At 34.5% G+C, this 23048-nt stretch overlaps 1 protein-coding gene across 2 annotated transcripts in view; it reads right to left on the bottom strand.

The window, feature by feature from the left end:
* tgfbr3 (transforming growth factor, beta receptor III) overlaps positions 1-23048 on the bottom strand; it is a 206811-nt gene that overhangs the window by 66813 nt on the left and 116950 nt on the right. For both annotated transcript variants that reach the window (NM_001311172.2, XM_073952454.1), the window contains exon 4: positions 20657-20794. In NM_001311172.2, coding sequence (NP_001298101.2) covers positions 20657-20794 — 138 coding nt within the window. The remainder of the gene's footprint in view (positions 1-20656; positions 20795-23048) is intronic.

The following is a 23048-nucleotide window of genomic DNA, read 5'->3' as shown; positions in this document are numbered from 1 at the left end:
TACAGACGGACAGACATGTTTTTAAAAGATTATGGCATATTGTACAACATGAGTATAACTTTAAGTATCAACATCAAAAGTACAAGTTATACGACTGTCATCAAAGCTCACCCCACTTACAATTCATCTTACATAAAAAAAAAAAAAATCTATTTATTACTACACCACATCTATGAGCGTGATTTCAGTCCCAAATGATGGATTTCCATTGTCTATAGTGTTTGTGGAGGTCCATTGATCATTCATTATTTTATTTTATTTTATTTATTACTATTCCTTACATACTTTAGAAACTTTAAGGTGCAGTAGGTGATCGTCTTCAGAAACATTTGTTGTTGTGCTGGTTGAAAGTCTCTTTACATTCCAATTTTAACGATTAAAGTAAATGATCTAAATGTATTTATATGTATTTTTATATTTTGGGTAAGGCATAAAACTAAAAAATGGTTCATCCAATTTAATAGAATTGGGTCAACATCTCCCATAATTCCGATAAGTAGGTCAAACTGTCAAAGCTCCGCCGACCGCTGTTTGTGCATAGACGGATCTGCAAAAACATGCTGAATCAAAACTTTTTAAAAACCTGAATCAACATTGGAGTTACATTTGCACGCTGGAGAAAGGATGAAACTATGGCAGAAGGATTTCTCCTAGACAGGTAATGTTTTGTTTTAAAACTATTTTAGCTTCACGCAAAGCTGATGTAACGTTGGATGATGTTGTTACAATTGGGTTATATCTTCACAGAAGTGTTGTTCAGCCACTAAAATCTTCCGGTGAAAGATAGATAAGACTATTTTCAGTTTCATAAGGGACCTTTTACAGCATCGATAATGTATATTTTAATTGGTTTAACAACAAAAGTAAATACCGCTATTCTGCCTAGTCTCTCCCTGTATTGTTTACCATGCAACTCTAAATATTCGCTCTGAAATAGCATGTCAGTTTGGCTTAGTAATGAGTGTAACTCCTGCACGCCGCCAGACAAGGCAAGCACTAGTCGCTTTTAACACAGGAGAGAGAGAGAGTTTACTGTCATCTTTAAGGTGCACATGCTCTTGTTTCAGGAGGCGTGCCTCTGGACGGCAGGGGAGGGACTGTGATTCAGAGATTTATGCTAAGCTGTTGGCATTGTGGAAGATCACCTACTGCACCTTTAAATGATAGGCCTTTTAGAGTTAAAAGGTAAATAAGAATGCAGGTCAGTGACTGAGTTTTTAAGTTATATACTGTAGACTTCTATAAATGGAAATGAAACTGAGAGTTTGAGATATTAAAAAGTTCCTCTTTAATGGTGTGTATTGTGACTGATGTGGTAAGTGTCGGTAAAATGAGGTTAGTCGTCTGCTGAAAGCTGCAGCTCACCTTTATTAAGGATAATTAGTGGTGTGTGTAAAAAGCTGATTCTCTCAGTGGGAGGTAGTTACCTAAGACCGAAAACCTTCAATCAATCAAAAAAAAAAAAAAAAAACACAAGAAAACACACACGCACATTGCATCATAAATTGGACAACTTTAGAGGTAACTTCTCAGTAATTATTTATCAGATTCCAGATTTTCAAATAGATGTATCTCTTCCAAATTTTGTAATATCCTAACAACGTATACATCAATGGAAAGCTCATTTGTTTAAATGTCATATAATGTATAGAACTTTTTTCTTATAGACCGTTGCTACATGGAGGGCTCCAAAGCCATGAGCGCCTTCTGGAAGCTTCAAACTTCCATTTATAATTGTCATATGCTTGAGCAGCGTTTTTCAACTTTTAGTTCTAACAGTGGGTGGCAATACTGTTTTGAGTGGGTTAGAGTGATTTGTGTGGCACTTTGATTTTGAAAGATGTGTGTTAAAGATGTTATGTTCCTGTCAGACGCGGTTCATGTGCAAGAGAAAACCTTCTCTTAATTCAGTGTCAATGTTCCCGACCTGTTAAACTGTGCTCAGCAGGCTCTTGTGCACACACACACACATCACACGCAATACATCACTGCAGTGTAAAGAGCAAATTATACTACTGGCATGCAACTAATTAGGTATGTAAGTAATGCAATTTTTAAAATATACTAATAAAAGTACATTACTGATACTGATTTAGGCTGATTTTCACATTGACTCTATTAGTCAGGAATTGTTTTTAGTTTTCATTCTGTAATTTACTAATGGAACTTTCTTGCTTTATGTTGACTTTGTGTCACTTATTTAATTAATGTATTAGTAAAGTTGGATGGTAAGTGTGTGTCAAATGTTTAGGTGAATTATTCGTTTGCGTTGGGTATATATTTCGCTTTAGCGATCATGATGCTACATGTTAATGAGACAAGATGCCATGTGACAACGAAGGTAAAAACACAGTGCTTGTTTTCTCCCATAACATAGCTATTTTCAAATATTCAATGCAGCAGTTATGTTTCTATCCACCTATTTTTATGCACATTTTGGATGTGCGCATTAAAAAAAATGTGTTGATGGACATACCAAGATGCACATACATTTTGAAAATGTGCATAAGATCATATGTTCATTACTGAGTAGATAAACTTTTAATTCAGCAAGAAAAAATCTGCATAAGCTACGATGGAAACCCTAAAAGTTTAAATTTTAGTACGCGCATTAAAAAAGTCTTTTGATTTTGTTATAAGAGATGATAAAAATGTGTGAGAATGGACAAACCAGTAGGTTGACCACATTGTAAAACATCTGAAATGTTGTTTTGTTCATTCTAAAATACCTTAACCATTTCAGTATTAATGTTGTTATATTATATCAAGAGCGTTTGAGCTCCGCATCTCATGCCTTCAAACACCCCCATGCATTCATTGCGTGTCAGCTTTTTCTTCGGAGGCACAAGTCATTTATTAAATGAAAAAAAGATTCACACAGCTTCTCCTACCGCAGCAAGTTACGTTTTTACTTTTAATATTTGATGCCAGTTTATAAGGAAGTGACGATTAAGTTCTCTTTGAGTCGTTGGATGGAACGCACGTTTTTTATGCATTATTCCAGTTTTGTGCATAAATTTTATTAGTATTTTTGGATGGAAAAATAGCTTATGATGAACAGCAGTATTAGTTAAAATATGTTAAAAGCAAGTAAATAGATAAAAAAAAAAAAACATTTTCAAAGATATTTTAGAAACATCAAGCTTCTAACCAGAAGTTTGGAGCATCAGCCTTATGCATACATGCAAAGCATAATGGGTAATTATGTATTCTATAAAAATGGAATCAATAAATCTTTATTTTTTTTTAGTTTCAGGGTCACATTATGTATTTCTATTAGTTTGTTCCTTATAAATATATAAAATATGCACAATTATATATTTCCACTGATTTCTTATATATCCATTAAAGGCTCAATCTGAAAATATAACCTTAGATACATTTCTGGAGATTGTGAATTGTGTAGCCAGAAGTACATACGGTATAGCTGTATTTCACTTTTAAAACGCTGTAACAGTACCAGTTTGTCCAGTTAGCTCGCCATGTACGTCGGCGGACTTGAGACATAGAGAGGAACTGACCATTACGACGGGATTCGAGTCTGGTAAAGAACGGTTCTAGAAACCAGGTAAGACAAAAACAAAAGCCAAAATTAAACAAGTAAATAACATGGTTAGAAAGTGGGAAAATCTGAAAACTTTGTAAAAATCAGACGAGGGCTTTACTTTTCCTGGATTGGTTTTTAAAATTGTCAGTTGGGTTTGGGAAGTTGGTCAATCTGTGCTTTTGAAAACACTATTGGTTGGGCTTAGGGAAGGAGAAGGGTGGTCCGCGGTCAGCCAGTCAGTCATCCAGTTATTCAGTCAGTCTGTCAACAGCAGTCTCTATTGGATTATGGGAGAACAGCAGGCATGAATGGCACTCGCGAGATAATTTTGAGATCTCAAAAAGCATACACAGCGGCCCCTGGTGAATTTGTGAAAACAAAAACTGCAAAAAAACGTAGCTCCTGGATGCATTTGGCGCTCTTCAGAAATGTCTATAAGGGGACGTTTTCAGAATAAGCCTGTGTTGAAAATCCACTCTTTTCATATCTTTAGTACGCATAGTGAATGTCCTTAAATTGAGATAATTGGTTGTCTGTTATCGAATTTGCAAACTGTATTAACCCAGTTCCTCATTCAGTAATTCAAATTTAACAACACTGAAAACACTTTATACATGTAAACACCTGTTCTTAAAGAAAGGTTACCGTGAGAACCTTTTCTGTACACGCAAGTATGAACATTTGTAGGCAATTATTAGTGAATACAACATACTGACTAATACTGCTCAGCTTTCCACTGTATCTGTCCAATAAAGATGTGAAAAGGCCAAAAAAAAAAAAAAAAGAATCATAAATACATTTTCTATCCAATGCAAAGTGTCTAAATAGAGAAGAATGACGTTTCCCTCAGTGTCTTGAGTGTCATTACTTCTTACTCCTGCTCATCTCACACTCACAAGACCCGTCTGGAACATTTCACCTGACTTAGCCCTGCATAAATCTTCCTGTTTATGCCTTATCTGTCAGTAAACAGGTCCAGACTGGAGCTTAGTCCTGGGTTTGCTCAGAGATATGAGCTAATGTTCATGCTTCGCTCTCTGGAGTCTGACTCCATTTGCGTCTGTGTTCAGACCCACAGGAACTCCCAAAACCCTGTGAGGTAACCTGACAGATTCAGAAATGTCCTACGAAGCTGCTGACTCTTACACAGCCTGACTAAATATCACATCATCCAGCCAAACCTGAATGTTTTATCAGCTTCTTCCGAGAGAGTCTGACATCTGGCATCTGTTGATCCAAGGGGCTGAAAAATTGGGTTATGAAATTTTACACCTCACTGCTGCACTGGTTTTGTAATGGTACCTACATTTACACCTCAGGTCAAAGAAGGTACCATTTGCACCGTTTCCATCACACCTGTGTCCTCCTAATGCCTCAGATTAACATCTGTCCTCCACCTAGAACCCTACATGAATATTTCACTGGATTTCCAACGCCTTCTGCCTATCAGCATCTACATATTACAACCATATGTTGAGAATAAAAAGAGATGGCGTGCCAAATGGTTTATATCAATTATGAGCGCACACTAATCTCCAAAACGCTCACTATGTAACGCCCTCTCCTTGAGAAAGCAGAAATGTCTGTAGGAGATGATGAAGTGTTTAAAACAGACGCGAGAGTGGTGGAAAGAGATGCGACGTGAGCTGCGAGGTGGAGAGGGGGGAAAAAATTGTGCCGTAACGTGCTGAAGAGATGAAGGCTGTAAATAAATTTGCGGGTGATTTGTTCCGCTCACTCCAGAAAGCTAATCAAGTTCCTGGCAAAGTTCCACGGTCGTGTTCCTGTGAACCGGAGAGAGCGAGAGAGAGACTGGCGTGGAACAAACAACACCATCTGTCTTCAAGCGCCGCAGAAGAGCGTTCCTGCAGATCAACCTCCATTGCACAAACCAATATTGGTCCCGCAATGGTTTCAATTAAAAATCAGAGGGGAGAGCGAGACTGTTTTTTTGCTAAGCTCCCAAGGCAATAAAAATCAGGAAAACAGCCACTTGGCAAATATAAAAAGAGCAACAATTTTACAACAGCCAAACTTTTTTCAAATGTTGCGCCATCAATTATTTTACAAAGGTTTGCCAGATCGAACACAGTCCCAAACTTTATAAGACCCTTCTGAAGATCACAGCTTAGACCAGAAAGACTTTCCACACTGATTAGTGCTGGTTTTTGGATCATAATATTGTTTACCAGGCTGTTTACCAAGTGCTGCACTAGTCATTCATACTTTATGCTCTTAGCCTTTTACAGGAATTGTAACCATCTGGCTAATCTTTTGTGCCTAGGTTATCATAAAATAAAATAAAAAAATACATTTGAATTTTCTTATAGCGATGTCAGGAAGGCAATTTAGCCAAAGAGAGTAGACAAAACCCTTTTCTTAGAGTGCCTGTTAAAGGTTCTTTTTAATGGCTAATGACATGCTAATGACATCACACACCCTGTATTTCGAATTTGGTTTTATTGAAAACAAGGAAACACCAAAGATGCTTTAAAGAGCCCCTATTACGCATTAAAAAGGGTCATATTTTGGTTTTGGGGGTCTCCAGGTCAAAAAACACTTTCATTGTCTAATAATTAGTGGTGGGCCATTATCAGCATTAACGAGCTGCATTAATGCGAGACTCTTATCGCGTGATTAAAAAAAAAAAAATCGCTGTTAATCTATTCTCAAATTTGGGTTGGGAGCTGGGTCTGTTCTACGCAAGCTACAATGACTTTCACCTTGATCCTTTAGCGCGAATGTATACCTGACCGGTGAGCCGTCTGACAAAAAAGTGCCCTTTGGCTTATAAACAATTTTGAAGTAGTCAGAGTGCAGAGTGTATGTGTGGCATACCTGCCAACACTCCCTTTTTTCCAGGAGTTTTCCCTATTTCAGAACCATCTCCCGCCACTCTCTCATTTTGTTATTTCTCCCGGAAACTCACGTAATTTCAGTTTTCCTATTTCACTTTGATGGCTCTTAGCCTTACTCTGCTTCATACTGGCATGAATATAATTGAAGAATAGATTAGTTCATCCATGAACATGATTTCTGCAGTCCCATAAGATGTAATCAAAATGACAACTCCCATGATTCCACACTAGGGGCTCTATTTTAACGCAAAGTGCAAAGTCTAAAGCGCTTGGTGCAAAAGCATTAAAAGCATGTCCGAATCCACTTTTGCTATTTTAAAAATGGGAAAATACAGACTGCACCCCGACACATGGTCTAAAAGGGTTGTGCCTTTTCTCTTATTGAGTTATAAGTGTGTTTTAAGCATAACGTGCATTAAACCAATCAGAGTCTCATCTCATCTCAATTCCCTTTTAGAGTCATTTGCATTTTGCTATTTACATGGCGAACTCTGTAAGTTTATAAACTAACCACTTCACTAGAGAGAAAACTGTTAAACAGACGATCTGCACCACAAGGATAAAGACCATCTACAGAATGAGCTTCCTCCATTCGGCCTCTTTACTTTCTCTTTACTTTTACTTTTCTTTTACTTTACTTCTTTACAAATAGCAACAAATCGTGTCATACACTTATTGTGCTGGGTGTATGACAGATATGATATAGATTCATGTCCTCTAGTGGCAAAAGTCCATGATGTGCATTTAATAAATAAGATGTAATAAATAAAATATTTATACATTTGATTCACTGAAGCACAGTTTTTGAAAAGTCATAGGGTCTTATTGCAGTAATCCTCAACTTTTTTATCACCGTGGACCGGTCAACGCTTGATAATTTTACAGTGGACCAGGGGGTGGAAGGTGGATCATGTGTCTCGTGGGATTCATTCACCTGGGTGCGTTTAGAAAGTGTGAGCGCATCACGCCCTGTCATGCCACTTGCGCATGTAAGCAGCGCTCCCCCATTGAAAACAACAAACTTGAGCAAACTCTAGAAAATGTATAATATGTAAATGGCCCCTAAAAGGCCACTATCATTTGTGATCTCCAGCAGTTGATCTTCTTGCACAGCCATGGTGGATTCACCTTATTTGTTGACAACTGGGTTGCAGATTCATTCCTTGGCAGTTCATGGGTCCTTCACTGGGCCTATTCCCCTTAGCAAAGAAACTTTTCAAAGACATCCGTTTCTTACTCATTTTGCTGCTTGTGGGTTAAATTTGGGCACTCAAGTGACCGAGATGTAAGTGAGGGAATACAGTCATTTTTCAAAATAAAAGACTTTCAAAATAACAGATCGTTCAGACTCAGATAATAAATACAACAGAAATAATGAATGATTATTATTATATTATTATTATAATTAGTATTAATATAATATAATATAATATTAAAATAGCCTTCTTTTGAAGTAACTAAGCTAAAACTTACAACTTACTTATATGCATTTTTTTCCAGTGTAGTTCATTAGTCAAAACAGCTAAGAAGATAGCAGTACCACATACTGTATGCTGGTAACACACAATGAATGTGCAACATATGCTGGCCATTCTGTATTTCTTCAGACTTCTCTTGACAAGAACAATATTTGCTTTGAGATGGTTTTGATATACAACTATCTACCCATGTCCGCCTTCAGGCTCTTTCACGACTTGCAGTAGATTCGGAATGGCGTCACAGGGATTGTGTTTTACAATGAGATGTTTGGATTTCAAGGCTTTTGTTTTTAGGGCCGGGTGGTGTATACAAACCAGCCAACACCAGCTTTCTGCTCAGACTACAGGACTCCCATCTGCCTCTTTGGACCTCCAAGTGCTGGAACTAGGAAACAAGGGTTGGCAGTGTTTATCCACAGACAACCAAGATTATAAAGCCATTTTTTAACTCGAAAAATATAGAGCTAATTTTAAAAGGCCCTGAGAAGCAGAACCATGGTTACATTGTCATTGACAAATAGCAGAGTCCATAATAAATCACCAAAAAAAAAAAAAAAAACATCTTTTGATAATATAAATGCACTTTTGGAAAAAAAAAAAAAAAAAAAAATATATATATATATATATATATATATATATATATATATATATATATATATATATATATATATATATATATATAAATTAAATAATTTAAATATGTTTTTTGAAAGAAAAAATGCACTTTTGTATGCAAGTTAATAAGGTCATGTCGTATAACCATGTATCAAATATGTCTAAACATCCTATTTATATATAATAGCTATTATATTATATTATATTATATTATATTATATTATATTATATTATATTATATTATATTATATTATATTATATTATATTATTAGCTCCCCTTAAAATTTTGATTTTGAAATTATGTTTAACAGAGCAAGAAATTTTTCACAGTATGTCTGCTAATATTTTTTTCCCCTGGAGAAAGTCTTATTTGTTTTTTGTTTTTGTTTTTCAGCAAGAATAAAAACAGTTTATATATATATATTTAAAAAAAAAAAAAAAAAAATATATATATATATATATATATATATATATATATATATATATATATATATAAAAACATTTAATGTATTAAATTATTAGCCCCTTTAAGCTATTTTGTTTTTAATTTTGTTTTGATAGTCTACAGAACAAACCACTGTTAAACAATGACTTGCCTAATTATCCTAACCTGCCTAGTTAACCTAATTTACCTAGTTAAGCCTTTAAATGTCACTTGCTGTATAGAAGTGTCTTGAAAAATATCTAGCAAAATATTATTTACTGCATCATGGCAAAGATTAAAAAAAATCAGTTATTAGAAATGAGTTATTAAAACTATTATGTTTAGAAAAGTGTGAAAAAAAATCTCTCTGTTAAACAGAAATTGGGGAAAAATAAACAGGGAGGGGGGTAATAATTCAGGTGGGCTTATAATTCTGACTTCAACTTTATATATAAATATATATATATATATATATATATATATATATATATATATATATATATATATATATACATATATATATATATTTATATATATATATATATATATATATATATATATATATACATATATATATATATATATATATATACATATATATATATATATATATATACATACATATATATATATATATATATATATATATATATATATATATATATATATATATATATATATATATATATATATATATATATATATATATATATATATATATATATATATATAAGCTACGTGGAGACCTCAAAGTTCACAGTCTCTCTGGATTAAGCTTTGTGTTTGCATATAACATAATATTTGTTTTAATTTAATTTAGATCATTTTTAGAGAGTTTTTCATAACAGAAAGTGCCATAGTTTTAGAATTTTCATTCATTTCAGACAACAAACTTCAGAAGAGTTAAAAAGCCAATATTTTATGTAATAATACAGATTTTCTAGTGACAACAAATGACAACGTTCAGAAAAAAAAATGCTCTAAATGAAAATATTTTTATTTTATATTTGAAAGAAATGTTCAGACCTCTATAGAATGGTCTTTAAAGCAACACAGACTCTTTGTGGATACATATCCTTGCCTACATTTCTGGAGAATGCAAATTTTGTAGCCAGAGGTATGTATGGCTATATTTCATTTTTAAAATGAATGCTATGGGGCAGTATGATGCTGCCTACAGCTTCTGTTCCTTTTAGCACTACCAGCTTTGACACATAGGGCTGAGTTGACCGCGACATTGGGGTCTGAGCCTGGTGAAGAACGGTTCCAGAAACCAGTTAAAACAAAAGCAAAAAAATTAATAAACATACAACAGGCTGGAAATGTGGTGAAATCACATGGCTGTGACTGCTTTTCTTTTTCTAGATTGCTTTTAAAAACATTATCGGTTGGGTTTCGGGTGGGGTCAGTCAGTCAGTTTGAATCAGTCAGACAACAGCAAGCTACCCTGGTCGAATGAAGTGTATATTGTGCTCTTTCGTGAATTTATGCGAGAAGGGAATGCATGAGAGGAATTTGTGATAATCAAAAAGTGTACACAGTGGCCTCTGGTGAGTTTGCAAAAACTGCAAGCAAATATACCTCCGGATTAAATATAGACCTGGGTACGCATCCGTAATGTGCCTGGGTTGCTTTATACAGACCTTACACAAACCCTTAACCCTTAACTCAAATGTATTCCATAGCTGGATACATAAATTAATATATCTAGACAACCATGAGCATCGTGTCATTGCCCTTTAAGTAACTGGTTTATACAAGTTCTCTTAATTAGTGCATAAACATGAGCAGACGTAAATCCGGTGCTCCCACTCCAATCATGTTTGTAAGTTTTAAACAAAATCGCACAAGACTTGGCTCTGATTCTACACACACTTAAGCCATCTGATGCAGCAATGTGATGGAATTGAGTTCAGTTGGAGCACCGAGCCGGAAATAGTTCCGGTATGGAACAGGGTGTGTGGTGTTTATGAAATTGAGAGAACTGTGCTTTAAAAAGGATGAATTCTGTCTGTGTGTCAGGATTCCTTGTAGGGAGGTTCTGCTAGTGAAAAAGTAAAAAATTTATAAAATAAAACAATATGAGCTCATTGCCCTAGCTGATTTCATGCTAAGTGTGAGGGCTGTGTGTGTGTGTGTGTGTGTATTCAGATGATGTCATCGTTAGACGTGGGCTAATAAAATCAAAGCCAAGAGCAAAAAGAAGATGTAAAGTGAGGGATGAAGGTATGTGCTGACAGCTCAACAATGGGATCAAGTCTGTGTTTTCAGAGTTCTGAATCATTATTGAGATGTTCCAGAAGAGAAAGTGAGAGAGGCTTATAGAGTAAAATTCCCATTTGCCATAACTGGGCCAACAGATCACATCATCTGCTCACACAAGACACCACTGATATCATTCAAAATTAATGGTCAGTGACAGTTTCATGGCCAATGCTAATAAGTAGAAAGCAGGGTGGCTTAAGTTAAGTTAATTAATTAATTAATTCATTCATTCATTCATTCATTCATTTTCTTTTCGGCTTAGTCCCTTTATTAATCTGGGTTCGCCACAATGGAATGAACCACCAACTTACTGCTTTGAAAGTTCATTCATTCATTTATTCATGTTCTTTTTGGCTTAGTCCCTTTATTAATCTGGGGTCGCCACAGTGGAATGAACCACCATCTTACTGCTTTAAAAATGTGTTTTCCGTGCCTCGACGCTGTCTTTATTTTTGTCATTTTAACCTGCTCATTACCAGTTTAGCCAGTTAAATGTCAGCACCTCAAGTAGCCTTGATGGAAAACCGCATATTTCATTAATTCATTCAGAAAGGTTCTGAAAGCATGCGTCCATGACCGAAATGCGACCTCTGGTGGACAGTAGCAGACTCCGAAATGAGACACAAATTTAGTTCCACATGAGGTTATTCAATAGCAAATAATGTAACTATTACGAGTGCAAACATTAGGTGAGCAGGTTACATTGTAACCCCTGTGTCCTAACAACATGCTTCATGACGAAATATGCAGTGATGAGCAATTTGGCTGTAAGCAAACTTATGAAATGGTAAGAATTATATATATATTTAATACATATTAACCCTCTTTAAAATTATTAAATGTACATGCTGAATCACTGATATGAGTTTATTTCTAAAGTTTAATTTCAAATGGTTTATTTTATTTTTAAGATTTAAGGTGAACTATCTGCTGTTGCTTATACTATATGGCAATAAATGTCATGTAAAATGGCATTCAAACTCACATTGTTAGCATTTAACACTGAATAAAGCACATAAGGTTTACCTGAGGTGATCGTATTTTTCTGTCGTTAATTAAAGGTTTTGGTAAGGACAAAAACTTATTTTAATATGGAAAATACTCCTTCTATCGGGTGCTGTTGCTTTGATTTAGAACACGATATAAAATCACTCACTCCTGTTCTCAATCTGGCAACCTGCGCTTGCATTTGTTTTGATATGGGAGTGCAATGAGTAGTTCAACCACTGGGTGTCAAACTTACATACTGCACCTTTAAGGTGTCTTTGGTGTTTCCCTGTTTTTTATCAAACCAAACCAGAAATCGAGGAAGTTATGATGTCATTAGCATGGCGGCAAAGTACGCAGTCCATGTTACAAGTTAAAACTTCTAAATTAGAGTTTTAAAAAATTGCACGTTCTTCAAAACATTTGGAATAATGTAAGTATACAATACTGTTCTTGTTGTTATATATATATATATATATATATATATATATATTTGAATGAAAAAAATAATATATACACATTTACAGCTGTTTTTCCAATATTTTAAAATACAAATGAAACCAGAAGTATACATACACTCTAAAAAAAGGAACATAACAATTTTTTTAATGTCTGATGGTAAATAATACTAAACATTTACTATTTTAAGTCTGTTAGAATTACCTAAATCATTTACATTTGCTAAATGTCAGAATAATGAGAGAATTATTTATTTATCTATTTTTTTTAAATTGTTTGTATTAATTTCTAGACAGTTCAAAGTTTACATACATTTCCTTGGTATTTTTTGTAGCTTTGCTTTTAAACTGTATAACTTTAGTCAAATGTTTTAGGTATCCTTCCACAGGCTTCTCACAGTAATTTGAAGGATATTTGGCCCATTCTTCCTGACAGAATTGGTGTAACTGAAACAGAATTCTTGCTCGCACAAACTTTTTCAACTCTGCCCACATATTTTCTATAGGATTGAGATCAGGGCTTTGTGATGACCACTCCAAAACATTCACTCTGTTGTCCTTAAAGCACATTTTAGCTAATTTAGCAGTATGCTTAGAGTCATGGTCTGTTTGGAAGACCCATTTGTGGCCAAGTTTTAATGTCCTGGCTGATGTCTTGAGATGTTGCTTCAGTATTTCTACATAATGTTCTTTCTTCATGATGCCATCTATGCTGTGAAGTGTCCAGTCCCTCCTGCAGTAAACAGCCCCACTAAATGATGCTGCAGCCCCCATACTTCAAAGTTGGGACGGTGTTCCTAGGCTTTTAAGCTTTCTCCTTTGTCCTCCAAATGTAACACTAGTCATTATGGCCAAACAGTTCAATCTTTGTTCCGTTAGACCAAAGGACATGTCTCAAAAAATAGTGATTTTTCCCAGTGTAATTTAGCAAATTGTAATCTGGCTTTTTTGTTGATTCTTGCTTGTTGATTTTCCGATGTTGTCACACAAGGAGTGAGTTTGAGGTTACTATTCTACAGTTGTGCCTCAAATTAACTTAAATGTTGTAAATTAGCCAATCAGAAACTTCCAAAACCTTGACACCATCATCTGAGCTTTTTCATAGGCATGATAATCTTACTGTATGAACACTTGACTTTCAAGAAAAGTTATAACAATTTCTCAAAAAATATCTCTCTCATTATTCTGCTATTAAGCATAACAGAAACAAATTTCTATATGGGCACAACCTTTACCCTTCCTCTTAATTTGCAAAACTCTTTGCCAAAAAAACATACAGTATATATGATTTTCAACAGGTCTACACTACATACAGTACAAATTTAGAAATGAACAAGATCACTGACTTACTAATAGACACCCAGGGATGACCTCAGCACGTTCTCAGCCGAAATATATTTTAGCCATAGTCGTCTACATGAAATTACATAAAGCCGACATTCGAATACATCCTGTCTCCACAGGAAATAACTCAATTTGTGGTCTAGCACAATATTACATTTTTCTCATCCGCAATCTCAACAGTATCTGAAACCCGAGCCTTGGTTAGAGACCGAAAAAAAATGTGGTTCGCTGTGGTTTGGTTTCATTCTTTGCAAAAGTTTGTGCCCAGCAAATAGAATGAAATGTGTTGGGCAGTTTTCAGGAATAAATAGTCCCTTCCCACGCCCAGGTGATGAATGACAACTACAGCATTCTGGATTCTGGAAGACAAATTGCATGTAACATAAAAAAGTCAAATGGACTGACTCACACAGAGAGAATTCAGGGTGTAGTAGAGTTGGATATCTCTGTATGACCACGAAAGGAGTTATGAAGACATTATTATTCTTGTCAGCATGTTTTAGAGAGCTCCTTGCATCGATGAAGAAAGTAAGCATATTTTGCACATACAGAGTCTCTGTACGTTCGCATCCATAACCCATGCAGGAGAGCAGAATGCACTGACACACATGGAAATAATAGCTGCTCTCAGCACTAAATTCCTCAGGAATGCCACGGTTAAATACACATTTGAAAATGATTATTGCATAGAACCACAAGCTACATAAAGGTATTTACAGTGTGTATAAAGCAGGAAGAGTGTGACAAAGTTAAACCAGTGAGGCCTCTTGGTCTCGTTGCATTGTGAATTTCATGTCATAGAGTACTGTATGTGTGGGGAAAATAAACCATCTGAAGTCAAATATTGGTATTTTGGTGTATAATTAAGTCATTATATGAAAAAATTGTTCATTAAAATATCCCAAAACCACTAGAACAGTGTTTTATATATTTTTCATACTTATGTACTTGCATTTGAACATTCTTCGAAACATTTGTGAAAATGTAAGTTATTTTAACTTTCACTGCATATTGTGTGGCCATGCTAATGACATCATGCACCCTTGATTTCCAAAAAGTAGGGAAACACCAAAGATGTTTTAATATGTCTTGTCTTTTATTAGACTGCACAGAGCAGCATTATAACACAATATTAAAATGTCTTTAGTATGATAAAAAGCTCTAATCTTTCCTATGGGTTCACGACTGGAAAACTGGAAGCAGTCGACTGTTGCATAATAAAAGTTTGCTGCTTTTGTGCCACATCATGCTCATTTTATATCAGCAATTGCTTCAGCAGCCTCGTTTTGCTTTGATGGCTTTCAGCCTTAAAGGTGCAGTAGGTGATTCTTTTCAGAAACATTTTTTGTTGTGCTGGTTGAATGACACTTTATATTTCAATAGTAATGATTAAAGTAAATGATCTAAATGTATTTATATGTATTTTTATATTCTGGGTCATTAAACTGAAAACAAAGTTCATTACATGAAATATTTTCTGGCTGACAATTCCCATTATTCTGATAAGTAACAGTCTGTCAGCAAATTTAGGGTGCTTTCACACTTGTGAATCAATTTATTTATTCTGAAACAGGGATTAAAACTTTTTCAATGTTGCTTTTTGTTCTTGGCGTGGTTCGCTTTCACACAAAAAAGTTTCTAAACAGACCAAAAGAACTAAAACAAGTGACGTGCATGTCATATCATTGGTTAGCAGAGTCCTGCTGTCATGCGTCCTTTTTTTAATTTATGATGATGAGCAATAAGAAAAATTATTAGCGGAAAACTTCGCTTTAATTTTGACACCGACAGATATCATCACCAAATATAAATCAAAGGTAAGAATTTTTCATTTATATCCTTGGCTAGACTGCAGTTCGGTTAATGGTTCAGCATGCTTTCATTTTCTTATTTACCATGAAACGCACATTTACCGGTAGGAATGACGTCCCACCCTACTCATAATTCTTTCTCCGTATATAAAATCGATCCGCTCCATAGTTCGCTTCAATCGAGCCGAGACCACCTCATTAAGGCGATCTTGGACCGATTAATTTGGCACGGATCCGAGCGTGAATGGTTGTTTCACAAATGCCATATGAACTGTGCTAACTGGGGAAACGAGACAAACTCTCCTTCCTCTCTCCACAATCTAAAGATGAGATGGACCCAATATTTCCAATATCTTTTTTTCTGTTAAGCAAGAAGAAGACAACAAAATCGTCTTCACTAATCAAATATTTTGTGTATTATTTTACAACAGTCAGATTCATTAATATGTATCAGACTTAGTGTGCAAGGTTTGTGTGCATGACTTTTTTTTTTTTTTTTTAGATATGAATGCAAACAAAGCATACGAAAATTTCAGACTTCATTGTGCAAAAAACTATACTCTGCCAGGATATTAAGTTTTGCATATATCTCATCCATGAACATGATTTCTGCAGCAGTCCCATGGGATATAACGAAGACAACTCCCATGATTCCATATGTGTCATCAAAATATGCTATTGTTTGTTTATGATTACATACCCTCTAGTGGCCAAAAATACATACTGTGCCTTTAACAGCCACTGTATGGGTGACTCTTGGATCTGTCTTTACCCAACAGTAGCTACATTTCCCTCCATCTAATGTGCATTTTGGAAATACGCATAAAAAACAGTTGATGGAAGTGCCAAGATGCGCAAACAATTTAAAAAATGCGCATACAAATATATATGCACATAAAAATTATAAACTTTTTATTTGATAAGAAAAGATGCGCATAAACTATGATGCAATCACTTTTACCGAACTAATTTCAGTAATGATAAAAATGTGTGTGAGTGGCTAAACCAGCAGGCTGAGCACATGTAAAACATCTGAAATGCAGTCTTGGTCATTCTAAAATGTCTTAACTTTTTTTAGTATTAGTGTTACTATATTATTAACTACCTCCAGAATGGTTAATGCATGTCAGCATTGTCTTCTGAGGTGCAAGTCATTCCTTAAAAAAGCAAAATGTTCATGCAGCTTCTCCTACTGCAGCAAATGGAATTTTTACTGTTGATATTTGGTGCCAGTTAATCAGGAAGTGACGATTTTGTTCTCTTTGACTTGCTTGACAGAAACGCTGCTTTATTCACACATCTTTAATGCAATATTCCAGTTTTGCGCAATAAGTTAATTCACATTTTTGGATGAAAACATAGCTAGAGTCATTTACTAAAAATTGTGCACATGTACAATATGTTTTGTAAGTGGATTTTGCAATATAGATTATAGGTTTGTTTGTTTGTTCAATTTTGTATTTATAGTTTGTTACCCTATGTTTCTAGCATTATTTTTGTAAAAAAAAAAAAAAAAGTAGAATGAACAAAACTATATGGTCTTTGAAAAACTAATAAAAAAGATGTGTACAATCAAAAAGAGTTTCACTTAAAAGTCTCAGGATATAGTGTGAATGTTTTCTTTTCACCCTACACTTATTTGTTTAGGCCACCTATAACGATGCTTTTTTTTTCAGTTTTACACAATGGCAACTTAAGTACTGTATAATGTCTGGTAAAATTTTGCATGTGGCTGTTCGGTAAAAAGTTCGCTTCCCATTATGGATAGCAATGCTTATGATCAGAAACACAGTCCAGCCCTACTTTCATTTTCTCATTAAGCCTTGCACTCCCCTGCTAAATATGAGAAGTTGTTCCAGGGGGGCGTCTATCTTTACTTAAATCCCCTTCAGCTCTCCTCTGAGCTCCCTCAGCAGAGGAACGCCCTGGATCTTGTCATCTTGTTATTTTAGCGTAAAAAGGACTGACGTAATTCTGCTGTTTCACAGGATGGCTTGAAAACAATGTTGTCAAGGAGAGTATTTATTGCTGATCCATTGTATATTTTTCTTCAATCAAAATGGTTTCCAGGAATAAATTCCCCAAGCTTCATAAAACCACTTTAAGCAAGAGAAATTAGTGTATACTGTAGTTAGAGATTGATACTGATTTATGTTCTATGTGAGAAGTTTTGAAAGCACAAACATACACAAAAAGGGCCACAATTCATTTATTCATTTTTTTTCGGCTTCTTTCCTTTATTAATGAGGCGTCGCCAACTTATCCAACATATGTTTTACGCAGCGGATGCCCTTCCAGCCACAACCCAACACTGGGAAACATCCAAACACTCCCCATTCACTCACATACACCAAGGCCAATTTAGCTTATTCAATTCACTTATACTGCATGGTATAGAGTACATTGCTGTGCAAGTTATCTATAAAATGAAAGTAAACTATTACATTTAGAACTGATTTGCTGAAATAGACCTTATTAAAACCTTTTTAATAATTTTAATGTCTGCCATTGTTGTGATTTAATGACTGATAATTCGTAAGTTAACAGCAAATCATGATAGATCCCTTCCAAATAGTAAAGTTAGAGATTATCAAAAATAATAAGCGAATGAATGAATGAATGAATGAATGAATGAATGAATGAATGAATGAATGAATGAATGGACGGACGGACGGACGGACGGACGGACGGACGGATGGACGGATGGATGGATGGATGGATGGATGGATGGATGGATGGATGGATGGATGGATGGATGGACGGATGGATGAATGGACGGATGAATGGACACACGGACGAATTAATGGATGGATGGATGGATGAATGATTGAATGAATGAATGAATGAAGGGGCTAGTTCTATTTCTAGTTAAAATAGATGCTAGTTATAGATTTAGCGAAAGATATCCATCCAAATATTGAACTTGAACCATTTTTATAATATTTGTTAGTCGAGTTAAATTCAGATTCCAGATTTTTAAAGTTCAGTCTAAATAAAACCAAATCAGATTCATATATTTGTTACATGTTAATTTTACATACCAAACTAAATTTACATTTCCAATATATGCTTCCATTCCTATTAAACGCATGAGACATTTACATTATTTTTTTCAATAATTTAGTTTTTTTTTTTCATTCCAATTAAGGCTTAGTGAAGTCAAATGTATTTGTTTTTAAAAATCCATTATATACTTAGTTCATGTCAGATTCAAGTCAGTCTAGAAGTGCTCTTTTTTTTTTCCAGATCATTGCGCCTTTGCTGTGTGCTGTGTAAATACAGACAATCAGATACAAGTCACTTTTAAAAGATGATGTAAGCAGGTCAGCAAAAAAATCTAATTTTGAATAAATACATTATACAAGTCTGTGTTTCTCCTATACAAGCAATGGGGTGGGGCGATTGGGGTTGCACACAAGTACACTACTACACTGATAAAATTATTCAAAGATGATTCCTTGGATTTACTCAATTTTAAGTAATTGTAAACAATTTTATTGTGTCGAATTTAAACAAATTAAGTTGAACATTATTCAATTTAATTTGTTGTTTAAATTCAACACAAATAAATTGTATGCAACAGTTCTTCATGCAACACTTGTTTTCAGTGTAGTACTTTATACTTGACCTTTACATAAGTATATGTATTTTAAAAATGAAGTATACTTCTTTTTCCTAAGTGTGTATTTACTGACTTTCTTACCATGATTAGTCTTATACAAGCAAGGGGGAGTATTGCCGCTCTTACAGCCAAGTTGGGTCAAAGTTTGGATCATTTCTGTCTTTCATGTGATAAATGAGACACTCAAACCGAGAACTTGAACAAATCAAATTTTTCTCCGGCTCTAAATGCGTTTGACGGGCTTCTTTCTTTCATGTGTCTTTCAAACCCGATAGAAGACTTGTATAATTAACTGATCTTCTCCTTCACCTGGATGCGTGAATGAACGAATCATTCAAAGGACTTATTGTTCTCGAGTCATGCAAAAGATTTGTTCAAAATGATTCGCCTGTCAGATGTGGCATGCACTCTCATTCCCATACAGCAGAGAGTGGCTGTGAGGAACTTTACCCTGCGTGATTCAGAAAGCAGAAATCTGTAAATGCGCGACCATCTAAAAACATAAATGACATGCTGTTGTGTTAATATAAAGATATTACATACAGCTATTTAGCTTGTTTAATAAAATAAGTTGTGATATATAGAAAATAAAATGAATTGACTTCAAGGGGGCAGGGAAAGCCGTTGGGGAGCGGCGTGCCACGCTAATATAATGGTATGGGAAACATTGCAACTAATATAACTAATGACTATCAGGGATTTCTGTAAGGCTGAGTTTTAAAAGAGCACCCACTGAGCAATAAGTGTTTCTGCAGCAAAAGCAATGGGAAACAGAGAAAAGCCACAATTAGAGAATAAACCTCAGCACCGTCTCACCACCAAACATCCATCAGGCAACATGGTGAACATTCAGACTACAGCAGTCAATATAAACCTGTGAGCCTGCGCCAAATGCAATTACACCAACCTCTGTCTGAAAGATGCTGGTGTTGGCGCATGTGTGTGTACTTGGGTGGGTCTGTTTGTTTGTGTGCATGTTTGCATTTCCTATGGGTACACGCACCTGAATGCATCTTTGAGCCAGTAAGACCTTTGCTGACAGGAGTTTGTTTGAGGAAGGCAAGACGAGCCAAAGAGAGTGTAAATGAATTGTGTGTTTAAAGATGCTTGTTGATCTGGGATGAATGAGAATCTGAATATTCATTACTGCAATGGATTTGGCTCAGAACTGGTAGGGGGAGGAAGGAGAGTCAGACAGGGCTGTGATGGAGAGATGGTTTGAGAGTCATAAAGCAGGCCAGACTCACATGGAAGATACGTTTAACTCCTGGGGCCAGTTTCTCTGTCCGGACCTTCCAGAGGATGGGCTGAGGGGAGTTCAGGATGAAAACCAGTGGTTTCTGGTGCACATGCAGGGACTGGATGGGCCGCAGATGTAACGCCACCTGAACACAGGAAAAAAAAAAAAAAAAAAAAGAGGTCAAATGAGAGCAAGAGTGAGAAGGGAAGTGAAAAAGAAATGCACAGAGTGTTGAAGACAATGAGGACTTTCAGTAAAGACAGGAAGGACACATGGGGCTCCGAACTCAAGCTTCAGCTGCTAGAATGAATTCTCACACCCTTTCTGGCCTTTTTGGTCTTAAGCAAAGCAAAGAAAAAAATTAAATTAAATTAAATTAAATTAAATTAAATTAAATTAAATTAAATTAAATTAAATTAAATTAAATTAAATTAAATTAAATTAAATTAAATTAAACAGGGATATCAGATAAACTTTTTGGATATCCAGCATCTGTCCAATCAAGAAAAAATCCTAATTAAAATAATTTGATTATTTGGTAAAACTAGATAAACTAGAAAAATCATACAATTTATTATTTTTTTTATATAAACTGTTATACATTTACATCTTACATTTTTAGAAAATAATTATGATTTTTTTTTAAACCATTAAGTTTTTTATTTTTTTTTTTCCTAACAGTCGTCTTTTACTTTCTTTAATTCCATTTTTAAATAATCTACAGGAAAATAAATCTACTGTGCAACTGCCTGCAAGTCAATAAAATATTCAACCAATATTAAAATATAGAAACGGGTTGTCGATGCAATTTTGCGTTTTCACTGTCAAACTTGACAAACAATGAACATAATTAGTATTTATTTATATTATTATATTAGTATTTAAATTAGCATTTAAAATGCAGTAAATGGTTAAATATGGCTTTGTCTTCCATGGACCTCTGCTGTGTTATTATATATTTTCTTACATTTTTGAGTGAAATCTCAAAACTTTCCTATGGTGTGACTGTATCAAGCATAGAAAACAGACATATTTCAAATGCAGTATGTCATTACCCCACAGCAATAAAATGTATGTTTTTATTTAAATCATAAATAGCATGCAGTTCCCATGCAATCCATTTGCATTTATGATGAACCAAAGTGAAGCTGTGACCCCAACATGGAGAACCTCAGTGTCATAGCAACCTCCCATTCATCATTTCTGATCCTAACATCTCTCCTGTCTTCTTTTCTCATTGCATCCCTCCTTCGCCTGCATTCTGCCAAAAACATGACTACAACAGCACTGTGGATGCCTGTTACTTCTTATCAGAGTTTGTGCTATTTATGTCTCCACCCGCTGATAATCACACAGTGACTGAGAAAGCCGTGTTTTTCTTTGGAAGGCCACAATATGTGGCTTCGCTGGTATTTGAACTTTCACACACAGGCTCTTTTGTTCAAAAAGATGGTGATAGTGAAAGTGAGTTAGAGGAGAAGAGAGCCGAACAACATGGATGAGTGGATTTATGAGGTTGAATACATTCAGATTAAGAATAGATACAGACTTTATTCTGTTTAGTCTATTTGGAAGTTTCATGGGTACTTAGTGCTGTACACATTCAACAAAGTACAAAATAAACACAAAAAATGACAGTGGTGAGAAAGCAGCATCTAAGAAAGTCTTTATTCAGACAGTACTTCATAATATACTGCATACTATATTTAAAGAAAGAATGTATCTTAAATATATACATAAATACATGTATGTATGTATATATATATATATATATATATATATATATATATATATATATATATATATATATATATATATATATAATTATTATTATTATAAATTATATAATTTATTATACATTATTTTTAAAAAATAATTAGAATAATGGCTTTTTTTCAGATCACTGGTAAACACACAGATCACAAAGTCAATCAATCAATGAAACTTTATTTATATAGCACATTATATGGCTGCCCAAAGTGCTTTACAATATTAAAAAAAAAAGTAATTGAGTGCTGATTTGTAGGACTACAAATCTGCTAGTAAATGGATTGCAAGAAACAGTCATGCACCACGCACACACACACACACACACACACACACACACACACACACACACACACACACACACACACACACACACACACACACACACACATATATATATATATATATATATATATATATATATATATATATATATATATCTATATCTATATATATATATATATATATATATATATATATATATATATATATATATATATATATAAAATAAAAGCAAAAGAAAATTAATACCTAGAATACCTAAAGAATATTCTACCTTCTGTTAAAACTTTGTTTTTAAGTGTTAAAACTATCTCCATGCTCTTGTTTGTAGATGCTGAGATTCTGTACTA

This window comes from Danio rerio, chromosome 6, assembly GCF_049306965.1.
Source record: "Danio rerio strain Tuebingen ecotype United States chromosome 6, GRCz12tu, whole genome shotgun sequence".
In the NCBI taxonomy this organism is placed as follows: domain Eukaryota; kingdom Metazoa; phylum Chordata; class Actinopteri; order Cypriniformes; family Danionidae; genus Danio; species Danio rerio.
The sequence above is the reverse complement of the archived record's forward strand: the minus strand, read 5'-3'. Positions and strand labels throughout refer to the sequence as shown.